The 15,038-nt window shown below is 58.9% G+C and overlaps 1 protein-coding gene across 1 annotated transcript; it reads left to right on the forward strand.

Annotated features, from left to right (window-relative positions):
• Positions 1–1,283: 1,283 nt before the first annotated feature.
• Positions 1,284–2,958, forward strand: LOC125181111 (microtubule-associated proteins 1A/1B light chain 3C-like). The gene is made up of 4 exons (XM_066986423.1): positions 1,284–1,402; positions 1,496–1,551; positions 1,857–1,963; positions 2,410–2,958. Exons 1-4 carry the CDS (start codon positions 1,351–1,353, stop codon positions 2,627–2,629), a joined length of 435 nt encoding a protein of 144 aa, XP_066842524.1. The 5' UTR covers positions 1,284–1,350; the 3' UTR covers positions 2,630–2,958.
• Positions 2,959–15,038: the final 12,080 nt, after the last annotated feature.

Consider the following 15,038-nt stretch of genomic DNA (forward strand, 5'->3'; position numbering starts at 1 on the left):
CCATCCCTCCTTCCTTCTCCCCTTCCTTTTCTCTTTCCATCTGTCCTTCCTTCCATCCAGCCTTCCATTCGTCCTTTCCTCCCTCCTTCTCCCCTTCCTTCCCTTCCTCCTTCACTCCTTCCATCTCTTTCCATCCCTCCTTCCTTCCTCTCCTTCCCTCCTTTCCTTCCTCCCTCCCTCCCTCATTCTCCCTTTTCTTCCTCCCTTCCCTTCCTCCTTCCATCCTCCCCTCCCTCCCTCCCTCCATCCTTCCATCCATCCCTCCCTCCCTCCTTCCATCCCTCCTTCCATCCATCCTGCCTTCCCTTCCTCCATCCATCCCTCCTTCTCCCTTTCCTTCCTTTCCTCCTTCCCTTCTTCTATCCTTCCCTCCTTCCTTCCACCCATCCCTCCTTCTCCCCTTCCTTCCTTTCCTTCTTGCCTCCTTCCATCCATCCTTCCATCCTTCCTTCCATCCATCCCTCCCTCCTTCCATCCCTCCTGCCATCCATCCTGCCTTCCCTTCCTCCATCCTTCCATCCCTCCTTCTCCCCTTCCTTCCTTTCCTTCTTGCCTCCTTCCATCCATCCTTCCATCCTTCCTTCCATCCATCCCTCCTTCTCCCCTTCCTTCCTTTCCTCCTTCCATCCTTCTCCCCTTCCTTCCCTTCCTCCTTCTGTCCTTCAGTCCATCCCTCCCTCCTTCTCCCCTTCCTTTCTTTTCTCTTTCCATCTGTCCTTCCTTCCATCCATCCTTCTATTCGTCCTTTCCTCCCTCCTTCTCCCCTTCCTTCCCTTCCTCCTTCACTCCTTCCATCTCTTTCCATCCCTCCTTCCTTCCTCTCCTTCCCTCCTTTCCTTCCTCCCTCCCTCCCTCATTCTCCCTTTTCTTCCTCCCTTCCCTCCCTCCTTCCATCCTCTCCCTCCCATCCCTCCCTCCATCCTTCCATCCATCCCCCTCTCCCCTCCTTCCTTTCCTTCCATCCTTCCTCCTGCCATCCATCCTGCCTTTCCCTTTCCTCCATCCATCCTTCCATCCTTCCTTCCATCCCCTCCTTCTCCCCTTCCTTCCCTTCCTCCTTCACTCCTTCCATCTCTTTCCATCCCTCCTTCCTTCTTTCCCTCATTTCCTTCCTCCATCCCTCCCTCCCTTCTCCCTTTTCTTCCTTCTTTCCCTTCCTCCTTCCATCCTTCCCTCCCTTTTTTCTTCTATCCCTCCTTCCCTCCATCGCTCCCTGCCTGCCCAGCAGCGCCCAGACCCCCCCCCGGCTCCTCCTACCCCCCGCAGCTGGGGCGGCCCCAGCCCTATATCAGCAGCAGCTGCCCCCCTCCAGCAGCCCCTGCCCTTACTGCCCCCCCTCCAGCCCTAAAAATGCAGCAGGCTGAGAGCAGCACTCGTCCCTTCAAGCAGAGGAAGAGCCTCGGTGGGTCCCTGGGGGGTGGAAGAGGAGGAGGAGGATGAAGGACAGGGAGGGGGGGGTGCTGTGCTCACCGCTCCCCCCTTTTCTCTCCTGCAGCCACCAGGATGCACGAGGTGACGGAGATCCGCATCAAGTACCCCAACAAGATCCCGGTGAGGGCTGCGCCCCGCTCCCTTCCCACCCCCCAATGCGAGGCTGGGGGCTTTCGGGCTCTTCCCCAAACCTCAGCTTCTCAAAGGAGTCCCCTGTGGCCCCCCCCAGGACCTCGAAGCAGCCACAGGGGTGGCACCTTCTCCCCCCCAAGGGGCTAAAAGCAAGCCAGGAGCAGCTTCAAAGACTGGCTCTGCTTCCCTATGCCCCCCCTGCAAGCCCTGTGAGCTGCCCCCCAAGCCCCCCAGCCCCTATCTTGCCCCCCCAGCCCCTGTCTCGCCCCCCCAGCCTCCTCTCCCTGCTGCAGGTGGTGGTGGAGCGCTACCAGAAGGAGAAGAACCTGCCCCCCCTGAGCAGGACCAAGTTTCTGGTGTCCCAGGACCTGCCCCTGGCCCAGTTCGCTGTCACCCTGCGGTAAGCGGCGAAGGACACGGAGGGGTCTGGGGGCTTCCTTTGGGGGGGGGGGGGCATCGACACCCCTATGTGGGTGCAGCTCATTCTGCAAAAGCAGCCCAGCTTGGAAGCTGCTGCTTCAGGCATTTGCCCCACCGGGCACACGTTGATTAGCCTCAGCCTGATGCAATTAGCCTCTGCAATTAGCCAAGAGCGTTTGCTCGCCAGCGTTTCCAACCTGCCCCAGCCCTGCAAGAGAGCAGCATCTGGCCAAGGGCTTGGGATCTGCGCGGGGGGCTCCAGCCCTGCAGGCAGGACCCCCCCCTGCTGTACCCCATCTGCTCTGGCTTTAGCGGGCTGGGGGAGGACGCAGGTGAGCTCTGCGCCTCCCCTCTAGGTGTTTTTTTGGGTCCTGCCACTGCTAATCTGCCGCAAAACTCAGGCGGTGCCTCCCCTCCCCTCGCCAGGACGCGTCTCTGCCTGGCCTCCTCGCAGACCCTCTACCTGCTGGTGAACAACAGGGGGCTGCCCAACATGACCGTCACGATGCAGGAGCTGTATCGCGACAACAAGGACGAGGACGGCTTCCTCTACCTCACCTACGCCTCCCAGGAGATGTTCGGGGGGCTCCTTCCCCGGCAGACCCCGTCCAGCCCCGACCTCGCCTTCTCCCTGGCCGTGGTTTGATGGCCGCGGCTCTGTCCCGGTCCCAACCCCGCTGCCGGCTGCTCCTTAATCCTTGGGATTTAGGCCCAAATCGCCCCCCCGGCGCAGCAGGGGCTGGTGCTGGCTTGCTCGGGGCCACGCAGAGGTTGTTTTTTGTTTTTTCCGGGGGTTTTGTGCAAGGCTTTGCAGCCTGAGAGCCGGTCGGCCGCGTGGAAACCTTGGGCTTCTCGAAGCCACTTTGCTCTCCTACTAGGATCGGGGCTGAGGATTTCGATGGGTTGTGGAGGTTTTGTGCTAAGCTGCTGCTGGAATAAAGAGAACGGGAGCGGGCCAGTTCCCCTGGTCATCAACCTGGCTTCATCCCTGGCTTTACTGGGGAGAAAACACAGAGAGGGGCAAGGATTTTGCTCCCCCCATCGGCTATGGGGCAAAAGCAACCCCTGGAGCAGCTCCCCATATCCCTTCCCTGCTCAGATCCTGGGGTTGAGCCCCCCCCATTGCCTCCCCCTCCCTCCCCGGCAGGGCACGGAGCAAAAAGCTGCAGCAGAGCTTAAAAACGCGCTCGAATTTTCGCGTCGCGCTGTGAGTCAGGCACCGCCGCTTCCTGCCGCCGGCGCCGCAAAGCGCTGCTTAAATATTTAAGGCTTCCCTTGCGAGAAAGTGCCTCGTCACCCTGGGTGAGTATTTCACGCACGTTTTACGGTTAAAACGTTAATAAATAAAGCTCTAAAATTAGCCGCCACCAGCAGCAGGAGCTGGGTCCCTGATGTGATGGGGGGGGGGGGGTGAGTCAAGTCCCCCCCCCCCTTCCTGCACAAGGATGGAGAGAAGGGGCTGGGGGCTGCCCCTTGGTGCCACCCGGGTCCCTCCGAGCCATCTCTGCCCCCCCCAGTGGTGCAGCACCCGAGGTTTTGGGATGGGGCGAGGCATTTCCACGGGCGCCAGCAGCCGGGGAAGCATTTTGGGGCACTGTTTGCCTCTTGAATGCTTCGGGAAGCCGGCGCGGGGTGTTCTTGTTACAAGCGTGTATTTAACCTGTCAGCCCGCAGCCGCTCCAGCTCTACCCCAAACCCTGCTGAACAGGGAAGGGGCTGGCGCACCTCGCTGTGTTTGCACACTCCCGTTATCTCCTGGCATCTTGTAATTAAGACCGCGAGCTCGTCAGGGCGAGGGCTCCGCTTCACCCACGTGCGTAACTCCATGGGGCCGGCTCGGAGCACCCCGGGTAGCTCCGTGCTGAACCGCCTCGTGTGAGCACATTTGGTTTTTGTTTTTTTTTTTTTTTCCAGCAGCATCCCTCCGACACCTGAGACCTGCCTGGAAGCCTTCAGGCTAGGAGCAAAGCAGAAAAGCACCGCGTGCGGTACGAGGGGGCTGGGGAGAACCCCCCCCCCCCCCCTTCCATCCATCCTCTCCTTCCCTACCCTCATCAGAGCAGGATGGATGGGGCTGGCATTTGGGAGATGAAAGCGCATTCCTCACCGCTAGCGGGGAGAATTGCTTCCCAGAAAGCGTCTGCAGCCAGGGGAGGCTGAAAGCAGGGAGGACCTGAGCTGCCTTGCAGCTGTGCTCCCCTGCAAATCCCCCCCCCGACACGCATCCATTCCTCCCACACCGGGCCGTGTATTGGTTGCAGAGGGATGGGGTGCCCTTCCCCGCCAGGAAAAACTCTCCGTTACCAGCCGGGGCCAGTGCTCGGTTAAATCCAGCACCCTGGGAAGCCTCCAAACCCTCCTGCAGGGCTGCACGATGTCCTGGATGGGGAACTGGGCTTTGCCGCTTGATTTGCACGTGGCCGCTCGCAGACGCAAGCCGCTTGCGTTCTTCTGCAGTAATTGCTGCTTGCAATTAGTGGTGGATGCAGCCAGGAGTGAGCTCAGGGCCAGAGCAGTGGAGCAGAGCATGGGGGTGAGCGCTGACACCTGGGGGGGGGTCTCACTGCTGGCCACCAGCCCCTTCCCACCATGGGGGATGTGGTTCTACCCTCAGCATCCCCAGTTTGATTTGGGAAGGGGTCTCTGAGCACGGCAGCTGCTTGTCCCACACCCCGATGCTCGCTGAGAGGAGCCCCTGGCCCCTTTAACCCCTTTGTTCTGGCTTCAGGAAAAGGATGGGGCTGGGGGGAGATGGGCAGCTCATCTCAAAATGAAAGGGCATTTTAAGGGCAGAAGCTGCCGTTAATCCCGTTTCCCTTCCCAGAGCAATCCCAGGCTCCAGCTCCATCGTCCCCACCCTCCCTTCCCACTTCTTCCTTCCCAGGCGGTGGCGAATCCCTCGCTCTGGCCCCGAGCTGTGCCAACCTCCCTGTTACAAAAACTCTCCTGTGGTTTAATCGTCGTTCCCCGTGTGTTTGGACCTTTTTGGTCCTGGTGTGCCCGGTGCAAAGCTGCTGCCAGCCCCATAACTGGGGAAATCCCCCCAGGGAGCAAACCACACGTGGAGGAGACGCCTCTGGATGTGCACCAGCGTTATCCGTGCTTCAAAGGGCACGGGGAGGACGGGGGGCTTTGGGCTCTCTGCTCACTCCAGATCCAAGCACAGACATAAAGCGCTGAGGAGCCCGGCGAGGATTACCCAAAAGTGGCTGTTTATCCTATAAAAAGGCTCCTCGGAGGGATAGAGCAGCTCAGGGAACGCGGCACATAAGCACTTGACTTCTTCCCATTACAAATCCCTGAATGGAAGCAGCTGGGAGATGGGGTCCCCAGGGACCCTGCTCCCCAGGGTGGGTTTTCTTGGGGGGGGGGGGGGGGAAAAAAAAAAGGGCATTTTTAGGGCCAGTGGGAGGCAGCTGATGTGCCCCGTGGGATGAGGAGCTGCGAAAGGAGCAGCTTGAAGGCATTTGGGCTGCTCTGGGTGGCCTCAGAGGGCACCCAAGGAGCATGGGTGCAGGTGGGGGGGGAACTCGGGTCCATCTTCATCACATCCTGCAAAGGGAGGGAAGCTTGTCCCCCGGGGGGGGGCGATGCTAAAAGATGCCACCTGCCTTCCGCTCGGTCCATCAGGAAAATGAAATAAAGCAACCGGCTCGGAAGGGGCTGCCGGTGGACTTTTCGGCTGCTTCGTTTATTTTGCCGGATGCCATTTGTAATCGTAAGCTGTCCCTCCTCGTACAAACATAATCACATATTTATTGCCGAGACAATTCTGAGTTAATTATAAGGCAACTAATTTTCTCAGCAGGGCCTTGCAATGTTTGGGTGTGAAGGAGCCAGCTGTAACACCGAGCACTTCTCCTCCCCGTTTCTTACACGCAATGCGAGTTACTCAAGTTCCTAAAACAGAGCAAGACGAAACACGGGCAAACGGTGCCCTTTTTGGGCACAAATCCCTCAAAAAAAAAAAAAAGCGAGAACAAGCTGGTGGCCGTGTCCTGAGTCCAAGCACCAGGGTCCCCCGGGTGCCCACCTGCACCAGCTGGGCAGGATTGTGCCCCTTGCTCCTCAGTAAGCTCCCTTCGCAGCTGGTGTGTGGCTTCAGCAGCAGGGAAACGTCCCTGCCTGGGCTCTGTGGGGTGGGAGAAGTGACGTGCCTTTGTTTTATAAATTGGTCTTTCATCTCCGAAGACGCTGTTTGTGTGGGAAACGCTGCTCAGCGCACTGGCTCCTGATTATACTCAGCTCCTTTTGTCTCCCCCTTGAATAGATGTTTTCCATCAGAGCCGGGATAATGAAGCCATCTCCACGTTGAGGTGATTAAGCCCTCGCTTGCACCCGCTTCCTCTGCCTGCTTTAAGCCCCCATCCAAAATTTGGGGGCTCCTTACGTGAAGCTTCTGCCTTGGGTTTCAATCCTGTGGCCACGAAGCGATGGAGAAGGCTCAAAGGCTCCTGCACCATCCGCTGTCCCCCAAACCCATTTTTCCTGCGCCTTGCTGCTGTAATTGGGATGGGGGGTGAGGCCGCTTGATGCATCAAAATAACCCCAAATGGAAAAAATTAAACCCCAGACCCCCAGAAGAGGGTTTGCTGCCCGGTGGGACCTGGCACCTCTGCGCATTTTGCAGGGCTTGAACGGCTTCGAAGGGCTCAGCGCGCCCAGCCTCGACGTTTTCACTTCTTCGGAGCCATTTATTCCCCTTTATTTATCCTGGGATCCCCCAAGGCTCTTTAATTTCAGCGCTAAATCCAGGTTGATCCGGCAGCGGTGATATTTCCTGCCTGCATTCCTCCCCTCCTCATTACTTTATATTAAAAGCGGTTTCGCCGCAGTCACATCCCGCGCTATTTATAACCCGCGGGAGGGAATATTTCAGAGCGGAGCTGGCTGCACCCAGCCTGGCTCCTCGCCTGCACCCTGAGCATCCGAAGGCACCGTGCCTTTTGGGGGGGGGGGGCGCAGGATTTTGCTCGCCCTCGTCCATCTCAGAGCACGGTTTTGGCCGGCGCTGGCTCCCCAGCGGGATGAGCAAGGGCAATGATTCACCTTCCCTATCAGGCAATTAGCACCAGGTCTGCAGCTAATGAGCTGTCCTGGCTCGCTCCGGGCAGAAGGAAGAAATTAAAGAGAGGGATAGGAAAGAGCAGCGCTGCCTTCCCAGCACAGCACGGGGGGGTTTTGTCGATTACGGGGGGGCTGCGAGAGGCAGGGGCTGCAGGACCCCAGCGGCACCCAAAAAAGAGGGATGCTCCGGGCGTGCGGGGGGGGATCCCTCGCAAATCCCTCCGCTTCCCAGCCTGAGCAGGCCTTTAGGATCAAGGGGGGAAATGCAGAAGGCATCGGCTCCTCCGATGGCATCTCGGTGGCGTTAACGTGATGAACTTCTCTAATTGACGCTCATTATGAATAGAAACCTTCTAGGAATCCAGCCTCGTCTCTGGCTGCTTTATTAGCACCGCTCATCCATCAGGCTGCCTCTCAAAATAAAGGCTTGGATGTGACCGGGGTGTGTGTGTGTGTGTGTGCGCGCACCCTTTTTCGGGTTTTTTTTTGCAAAACGAGAGGCAGAGGTGAGAAAGGAGGCGCGGGAGGGCAGAGCAGGGGGGGGGAGCAGCTCCGTTAACACCGCTGCTAATTGCGTTCCTGCTGTTCAGCGCGGGAGCAGCCAAAAAAAATAAAAATAAATAGAAAATCGCTATTTTGCTCCACGATCCCGGCTTCGCCTGAATTCTCCCCATCAGCAGAGGCCCCCTTGGTGCCCGGTGATGGAGCAGAGGCCGGAGAGGGGACGCGAGGACACCCAACCGCCAGCACCCACCCAGAGGAGCACCTGGGGGCTGCCTCTGGTCCAGCCCAAAGAACACACGAGAAAAGATGAAGGGAGGAAAGGGAGAGGAAGGGGGGCGCCCCCCGGCTCCACGAGGATGGAGATGGAGCTGGAGAGGAAGAGGAGGCTCTTCCCAAGGACCACGCTGCGCCAAACGTGCTCAGCTCCACCGCGAGCTCCATCACAGCCTCGCGCGTGAAGATGGAAACCCTGCCTGGCCCTGGAGCCTCAAATAATTCACCGCTTTCTCCGTCCGTCCCCCGAAACCGGCAGCGCTGCTTTGTTCAAATTAAAGATTTCCCCCAGGACCGCAACCTGGCTCCTGCTTTGCAGATTTACAGCTGCTGGAAAGGGATAAAAAAATGTGCTTTTTTTTTTTTTTTTTTTGATGCCAAGTGCTCCCGGTAGGACGCCTTGATGTCTGGGTAATTTCGTTATCCGGGCACGAGGGGCCCCTTCCTTCTGCTCTGGCTCTTCCAGCGCTTTGCATAATAAATCCGCAGAAAGCAGCAGAGGACTTTTACCTTCTTTCTGAGCGTCGGAGCGCGCGAAGGAGCAGGGAGGGAAAGGGATTCCCCACCAAACAGCCCCGCAGCGATGCCAGGTGGGAGGAACGGATCTTGGAAACAGCTGGACGGCCGCGAAGCTCGCCCTCTCTCCGCCGTCGCCTCCCAGATATCTGCAGGCAAAGCAGCCAGACAAAACTCCACCGAAATAAATAAAGGAGCCTCGTGAACAACCCGAATTACCCCTGCCCGAATCCAGCAGCAGGGGGAAGTCCATCGCCCGAATCCGCCGGGGCTGAGCGGAGAATCAGGGTCGTGACTTTTTTTCCCCCATTCGTGGTGGGGGATACACTCACGCTGCGAAGCCCCTAATTAAAGCCACGCTTCGTGGCATTGCCAAAAAACAAAAAAAAAACCAAAAAAAAACACAAAAAAACCATTAAATTGGGCTAAAATTGGAAGGGGACAAGGGGAGAGGCACCTGGCCAGAGGCAAAGCTGCTTCTGCCCACCAGGGCCTCATCCTGCCGGTGCAAGCGCGCTCATTCTGCATTAGCAGCACATTCCCTGGAAGTAAGAGCAGCCCCTCAGGTCATTAATATGGAAATGTATTCCCGCTCCACGGCAGCGAGATGTTTGTGCAGATTGGAAGCAGCTTGCTGAGATTCGCTTCTGAATGCGTGGACATTAAAGCTTCCCCATTACAATGTTGATGATTTCTTCCCTTTTGATGAATAGCCTGCCATAAATAGACTCTGATTAATTGCGGCTGCACTTGGAGGGCTGGAAATGCATCATTTGCCTCCGCGGATTGGGATAATGGTCATCATCTGCCTTTGAGAGCCATTCAGCAGGAGAGGGCTCGGCTCTGCCGGGGAAGCCAGGTGGCTGCTCGCGAGTTTTTGCGCCAGACACCCAGCTCCCAGCAAAAGGCTCGGGTGCCTCGCCGCAGGCTGGCTGCGAGCTAATTGCAGCTCTTTCCACTCTTTTGCTCTTATTTATCATCCCTGCTTCGGGGCGGGATGGCCAGCGGGAAGCAGGAGGGAGCGAGCGTCCTAAGGAAAGGGGCAGCTTTCGGGAACCGAGTCGCGAAGGGGACGGGAGACGGGCGCGCAAAAATCGCTTTTTTTTTTCGTCGAGCCAGGCGCGCGTCCTCGCACGCTTGAATAAACCAGACGGAAGGCACCCGAAACCGCGGGGCACCCCCGAGCTGCAGACAGAGACACCCGCGAGCACTGCGCCGTGCCCAAATGCTGAACCCGCTCCGGGCAAAGCCACCCCCCCCCAAAAGGGCTGCCCCGAATTGCACGGGGTAGGGAAGGAAATGTCGAAAGGTCACGGGGGGTGATGCCAAGCTGCTGCGCCCCCCTCCCAGCACCGCATTTGCAGCCTGGATGCTCGGGGAGTTGCCATGGAAACCCGGGAGCTTTGGGATGCAGCTGAGCATCCTTACGGGGCGGGACGGTGCAGGCGGCGCCCTGCGGCGGGGCGCGGAGGGCTGCAGCCCCAAAACTCAACAGGGATTCGGGCACCGGGGCTCCCCGCGAACAGGGGGAAAGCCATGCCCTGCCTCGCCCACCGGGCTTTACTCCCTGCTCGTTAACAGGGCTGAAATGAGCTAATTAGGCAGGGCTCGCAGCCCCGGGGTGCTGCTCCTGGACACCCCGAAACAGCCGATGGGACCAGGCTGGGAGACAGGTCCCAGCAGGGCAGAAACCCGCGGCTCAGGAAGGAGTAATAGGATTTTCCAGCTCTGCTGGCTCAGTGGAGGCAAACAAGGGCTCAGCGATTAAAGCCCCTAAGTGAATTACGGCAAGACGCTGCCGGGCCCACGGGGAAGGAGCCGAGGCAGCACGACGTGCCGGGACGGCCGCTTACTTGGGGTCCGCTCGTCCAACTTCAGCCTCAGCCGCTGGCTTTTCATTTCAAGGGGGGGTTGAGCTACAGCAGGTTATCAGCATCGTGCTCGATTTAACGCACCCGAACACCAAAGGCGCCGGAATAAATCGTGAGCTATGCGTAACGAGGTCATAAAGGGTGAGAAACAGCAGGCTGGGGCACGTCCAGGGCTGGCTGCATCCCAGGGTGTGTTACCGCAGCGAACAGCAGGCGCGCAAACCCTCTCTGCTTTGCATTTCTCTCGTTCCAGCTTCCAGCCCTTGCATCTCGCCCTGGCTTTTCTCTGCTGGCCTCAGAGCCACGGGGATGCTTGCCCAGGGGCAGGAGAAGTCTCCTTTCCCCCCCCCCCAAGAGAACGATCCCTCCCGGCCGCTGCAGGTTTCCAAATATTTGTTTGAAGGGACGGTGTTTAATGGGCCAACTGAAGAGCATAAAACCAGGCACTAATTGGCTCAGCGAAAAGCTGAGCTCCCATCCCTCCTGTCACTCGCCGGGGCTGACGGCGGCGAGGTGCAGCGTGATTCATCATTACAGCCGGGGCTGCGAGAGGGAGGAAAAACAAACGAACGGCCCACCGGGCAAACCTGCTGGAAGCTGGGGAAGTTTCTGACTCATCTGGAGCGACGAGGAACGGCGGCGGCGCTGCCTGCTGCGGTGGGACAGCTTTGTGCGAAGCTGCCCCCACCTCCGGGGGCCGTTTCTCCGGCTCGTGGCTTCCCCGCGGCAGCTCCCAGCAGGGCGAGGAGGCAGCAGTCTGCAGGAGCAGAGCCCGGCCGTTATCCACGGCCAAACCTTTCGGAGGAAGGAGGTTTAATTCAGGTGGCTGAGCCTGGAACCGTGCACGGGAGCCGGGCAGCGCTACCCCCCACCCCAAAGCACCCCTTTGTAAATTCCGAAGACGAGCAGCTGCCCCAGGCTCCCGCCATCCCAGCACGCAAGCACCGGGTCCCGCCGGCCCCGCGTGCCTGATTTCCAGCCACAGGGAAGAAAACCCTGGGCACTGCCACGGGATTTACCAGCCCTGTGGCCACGCACGCCTCTGAAGCACGTTGGGCTGGATCCAAACAACGACGGTGACGCTCACCCATCCTCAGTTCCCTGCCCAAATCCTATAGGAAGCAGAACCACGAGAGGGAAAAAGCAGAGCTACGAGAAGGAAAGCAGCTGTGACGCATTTGGGATGGAAAAGCGGTTGCTTTTAAAAATAATAATAATTAAAGAAAAGGAAACAACACTTTTAAAAGCAAAAGGGGGAAGTTTGGCACCGCGCAAGGGCAAATGGCTCCCTACGCTCGCGGCCGGGTGCCCGCAGGGAGGCAGGAGGAGGGGGACAAGGAGACCTCGCTCTGTTGAAGCCGCCGGAGTCTTTGTCCCATTTAAACGTTCTCCAAGCCCTTTCGTGGAAACAGCGACCTGAATCCTCGCCCGTGCTGCTGAACATGAATAAAGCATGCTCCCCATCCATTATAGAGCAGCCGGGCGGCACGCGGCGCCGCCGGCTCCCCGCTCGGGTCCTTCCCTGCTGCTCACGTGGGCAGAGGCCAGAGGTGGCGAATGCCCCAAGGAATTTGGCCTCAGCTGCGTTTCGAAGGCAAGATTTCCCTTCCCTGCTCTCCAGGCACGCAGCGGCCCCTGCGACTTGCTGCTTTCTAACAATTCGCCGCTGCAGGCACGGCTCCTGCCCTTCCAGCATGAGTTTGCAAGCCTGTTAACGCCCCGCGAGCCTGGCCGGGCTGCAGTCAATGTGTTTTGGGCTAAAATATAGGAAAAAAAAACCACCTTGGTTCTCTCTAGCCCCTTTCGGAGGAAGAGCCCGGTGCAAAACATCGCGTCCCTCCAGGCTGCACCCGCCCCGCGCCCTCCAGCCAGGCCACAGCAGCGAGAGCTGGCTGTCCTTTAAGCTACCTAAAAATAATTAGCAGGAAAGTTCATTACAGCAGGGCTAAATGCTCCGGCGGCGTCCTTGGAAGCTGCCAGCAGCTCTCCCGCAGCTGGCAGCGGGCGCGCACGCCGCTCGGCTGCCCAGACCCGTAATGAAGCGCGGGGGGGGGGGGGGAGGCACGCTCGGCAAATTAGATCCAGTTGATGATCCAATTAAGGGTATGTTTGCAGAACTCTTGGAAGCAAAAGATGCTCCCTGGGCAGGCGCCACGCTGCGAGGCAGCTTTCACAAAATGGCCCCGCAGGGAGAGGCCTCTCGCTGCTTATTCGTTGCAACGGCTGCACCCAGAGGTCCGGGCACCCTCCGAGCCGAAAACCGCGACCGGCTAACGGGGGAGATGGCTCCTGGCTGGAATATTTGCAGTCCGAGCAGCGCATTTCCTCATCTGTAACAGATAATAATAGCTCAACGTAAGCAAAACGCGAGCGCACGCAGCAGGCGGACGAGCCTGAGCGCACGCAGGTCCTCTCCGGGCCAGACTTTGCCTCCCCCAAAAGTCCTTGCACCGGTGCCTTTGTAAGGTTAAAGGAAAAACGTGTGGTGCCAGGAGGGGAAGGAGCAACCTGAATGTGAGGGGTTAGCCAGGAAACCTAGCAGACTTGTTAACTGAACGCAGAGCAGCATCAGGGCAGCTGAGGATGGGGAGGAGCGGGCTTCCGCGGACGCGAAGAAGAGGATTTTGCGGCAGCTGTGACAGTCCTGGGGAAAAGGATCTGAAGGATCAAGGTATTCAGGAAGAGGGATTAGATGGAGCCCAACACAAACGAACGGAAAACGTGCACGCCTCAGCAGAGCTCCTCTGCCCCTCGGTTTTTACAGCAAACCCAGCGATGCGCCAGCAAAGCCCCGGGAGCAGAGGCACCGAATCGAGCCCCTGAGCACGCAGCTCTACTGCTTTTATCCAGAAAAGGCGATTTTTTGTCAAGCCTCCGTAAAAACCGAACACACTGGGATCAAACCCCTCAGCAGCACAAGCAACGAGCGCCGTTTCAACACAACCACCACCAGAACCTCGCCCCAACGCGGCCATTATCCCCTCGAGGCTTGGAGCCACGAGCTCGGACAGCGCTCCTCGGTGCGCTCGCTGCCTTCCCAGGGCGAATTTTGGGCTGGCCCGAGCCCGATTCCCTCCCCAAGCCCCTCTCCAGGGCTGGAAGCGGGGATCCCCAAGCCGGGCAAGCCCCGCTTTAATAGCGGGTACGAAGCGCCCGCTCTGCCTCCAGCCCAGCTCCCGATCTCCTGGGATGTGACGGCCTCCTCCTGGAGAGCAACCAGAAGAAATCCCTTAAATGATCCTTCCGGAGAAGTGAAGGCTTCAAACGCGGCGCCGTCACAAGCGGTTACCGTCAGCGTCACCGCTCCGGCGCCGGCGTCCAAGGGCTGACGCGCGCTCGGAGGACGGAGCCAGAGCCCCTGCAGGACCAGGAGCCGCGCCGCTCACCCGTGACTCACCCAGAAACGGTGCTGGGAAGGGAAGGGCCCCGAATCCAGGCCACGACGGCGTGCCAAATCAGGTTACTGTATCACAGACGCTCGCCGGGCGCAGCAACGAGCGCGGGTTCCCCGGGGAAAGGGCAGGGGACCAAGGCAGCTCGTGGTTTGTCGCCCCTGCGAAGAGGAGAGCGGGTGCAAACAAGGCAAGGATGCGGCCGCCTCGGGATGGAGGAACCGGGGGCTTTGCCACGGGGCTTTGGGAAACATCGCTGATGCTCCAGGCACGTCCCTCTGGTCATCCCGAGCCTCTCCCAGCCCCTCCAAGCTGCTCCACGGCCACCGCAGCGCTGGAAGGGCTCCACGGGGGCTTCAGCAAGCACTGCCCGCTTGGGCTCGGGTTTCCCCCCTTTCAAAGGGCTGAAGATCACAAGCCGAGGCCGCAAGGGAAGAGCCACCAGGCTCCAGAGAAGCAGCAACGAAGAAGTCGTTCCCTCCACGTCAAGTGGCAGGATTTCCAGCGGAGACGCTGGCGGGCAGGTCCTTCCCCAGCCCAGCCGCTCGCCTCGCTTCAGCAGCGCGTCTACAAAGGGTTGTACCCTACCCTCATCTCTCCATCTCCTGCTCCGAAGATCCAAGAGGTGTACAGACGGAGAGGAACCGCTGGGGAAAACGACGACAAACTTCAGGCGAAGAGCCGCGCCGAGCAGAAATGCCAATCCCCATCTGGAGCTGCAGGCGAGCAGCCCGTAAGCGAGGTATCGACCAGATCCTGCCCTGAACCCCTTTGGGTTCGACGGCTGCTTTGTTTTCAAGCATATATACGGCGGTACAAACCACGTTTTCAAGGATTTATCCCCGGCGGCATAAATCCCGAGGACGTTTATTGTCTCTTGCTGCTCGGGCACCGTCGTACAGCAGAGCCCCAGCGGCGTAACGCTTTAGGGAGCTCCCAGCGGTAGGAAACACCCCGCACCCGCTGCCCGCGGTGAGAAAACCCCACCACCAAGCACCTTTTAGAGGCCAGCTCCCTCTCGCACAACCTCACAGAGGTCCTGCTCCATTACAACCCACCGGCAGCATCTTCACCCCCACCCCAAAAAGCTCCCCCCCCCCCCCTCTCACGGCCACTGGTCCCAGTTCGAAGCCTGTGCTGGGACTGGCACAGCACCAGCGCCAACTGGGAAGCAAAAACCCCTGCAGCAGCAGAAAGGCACTCGCCTTCTGCGTTTCCAGACGGAACTGACATCTCTGCTCTCACTCATTTACCTTTGATCCTGCTTTCATGATACCGCGCGGTTACTTGAGGTAAATTTCCCTTTTTAAGTCCTCACCTGCTTGTCACCCTGTGCTGGATGTGTTTTTTTTTTTTTTTTTAAAAATCGATGTGTTGCTACGGAAACCAACTTTTATCTGATGCACCAAAGCCTTCCATTCCCCCGGCATAA

This window comes from Anser cygnoides, chromosome 34, assembly GCF_040182565.1.
Source record: "Anser cygnoides isolate HZ-2024a breed goose chromosome 34, Taihu_goose_T2T_genome, whole genome shotgun sequence".
NCBI classification, from domain to species: domain Eukaryota; kingdom Metazoa; phylum Chordata; class Aves; order Anseriformes; family Anatidae; genus Anser; species Anser cygnoides.

Excerpts from the sequence above, each read along its gene's own strand:
- LOC125181111 (XM_066986423.1), top strand. The coding sequence starts at position 1,351 with ATGCAGCAGGCTGAGAGCAGCACTCGTCCCTTCAAGCAGAGGAAGAGC. Across the intron at positions 1,403-1,495 it reads CAAGCAGAGGAAGAGCCTCG|CCACCAGGATGCACGAGGTG; the intron begins GTGGGTCCCTGG and ends TCTCTCCTGCAG. Across the intron at positions 1,552-1,856 it reads AGTACCCCAACAAGATCCCG|GTGGTGGTGGAGCGCTACCA; the intron begins GTGAGGGCTGCG and ends TCCCTGCTGCAG.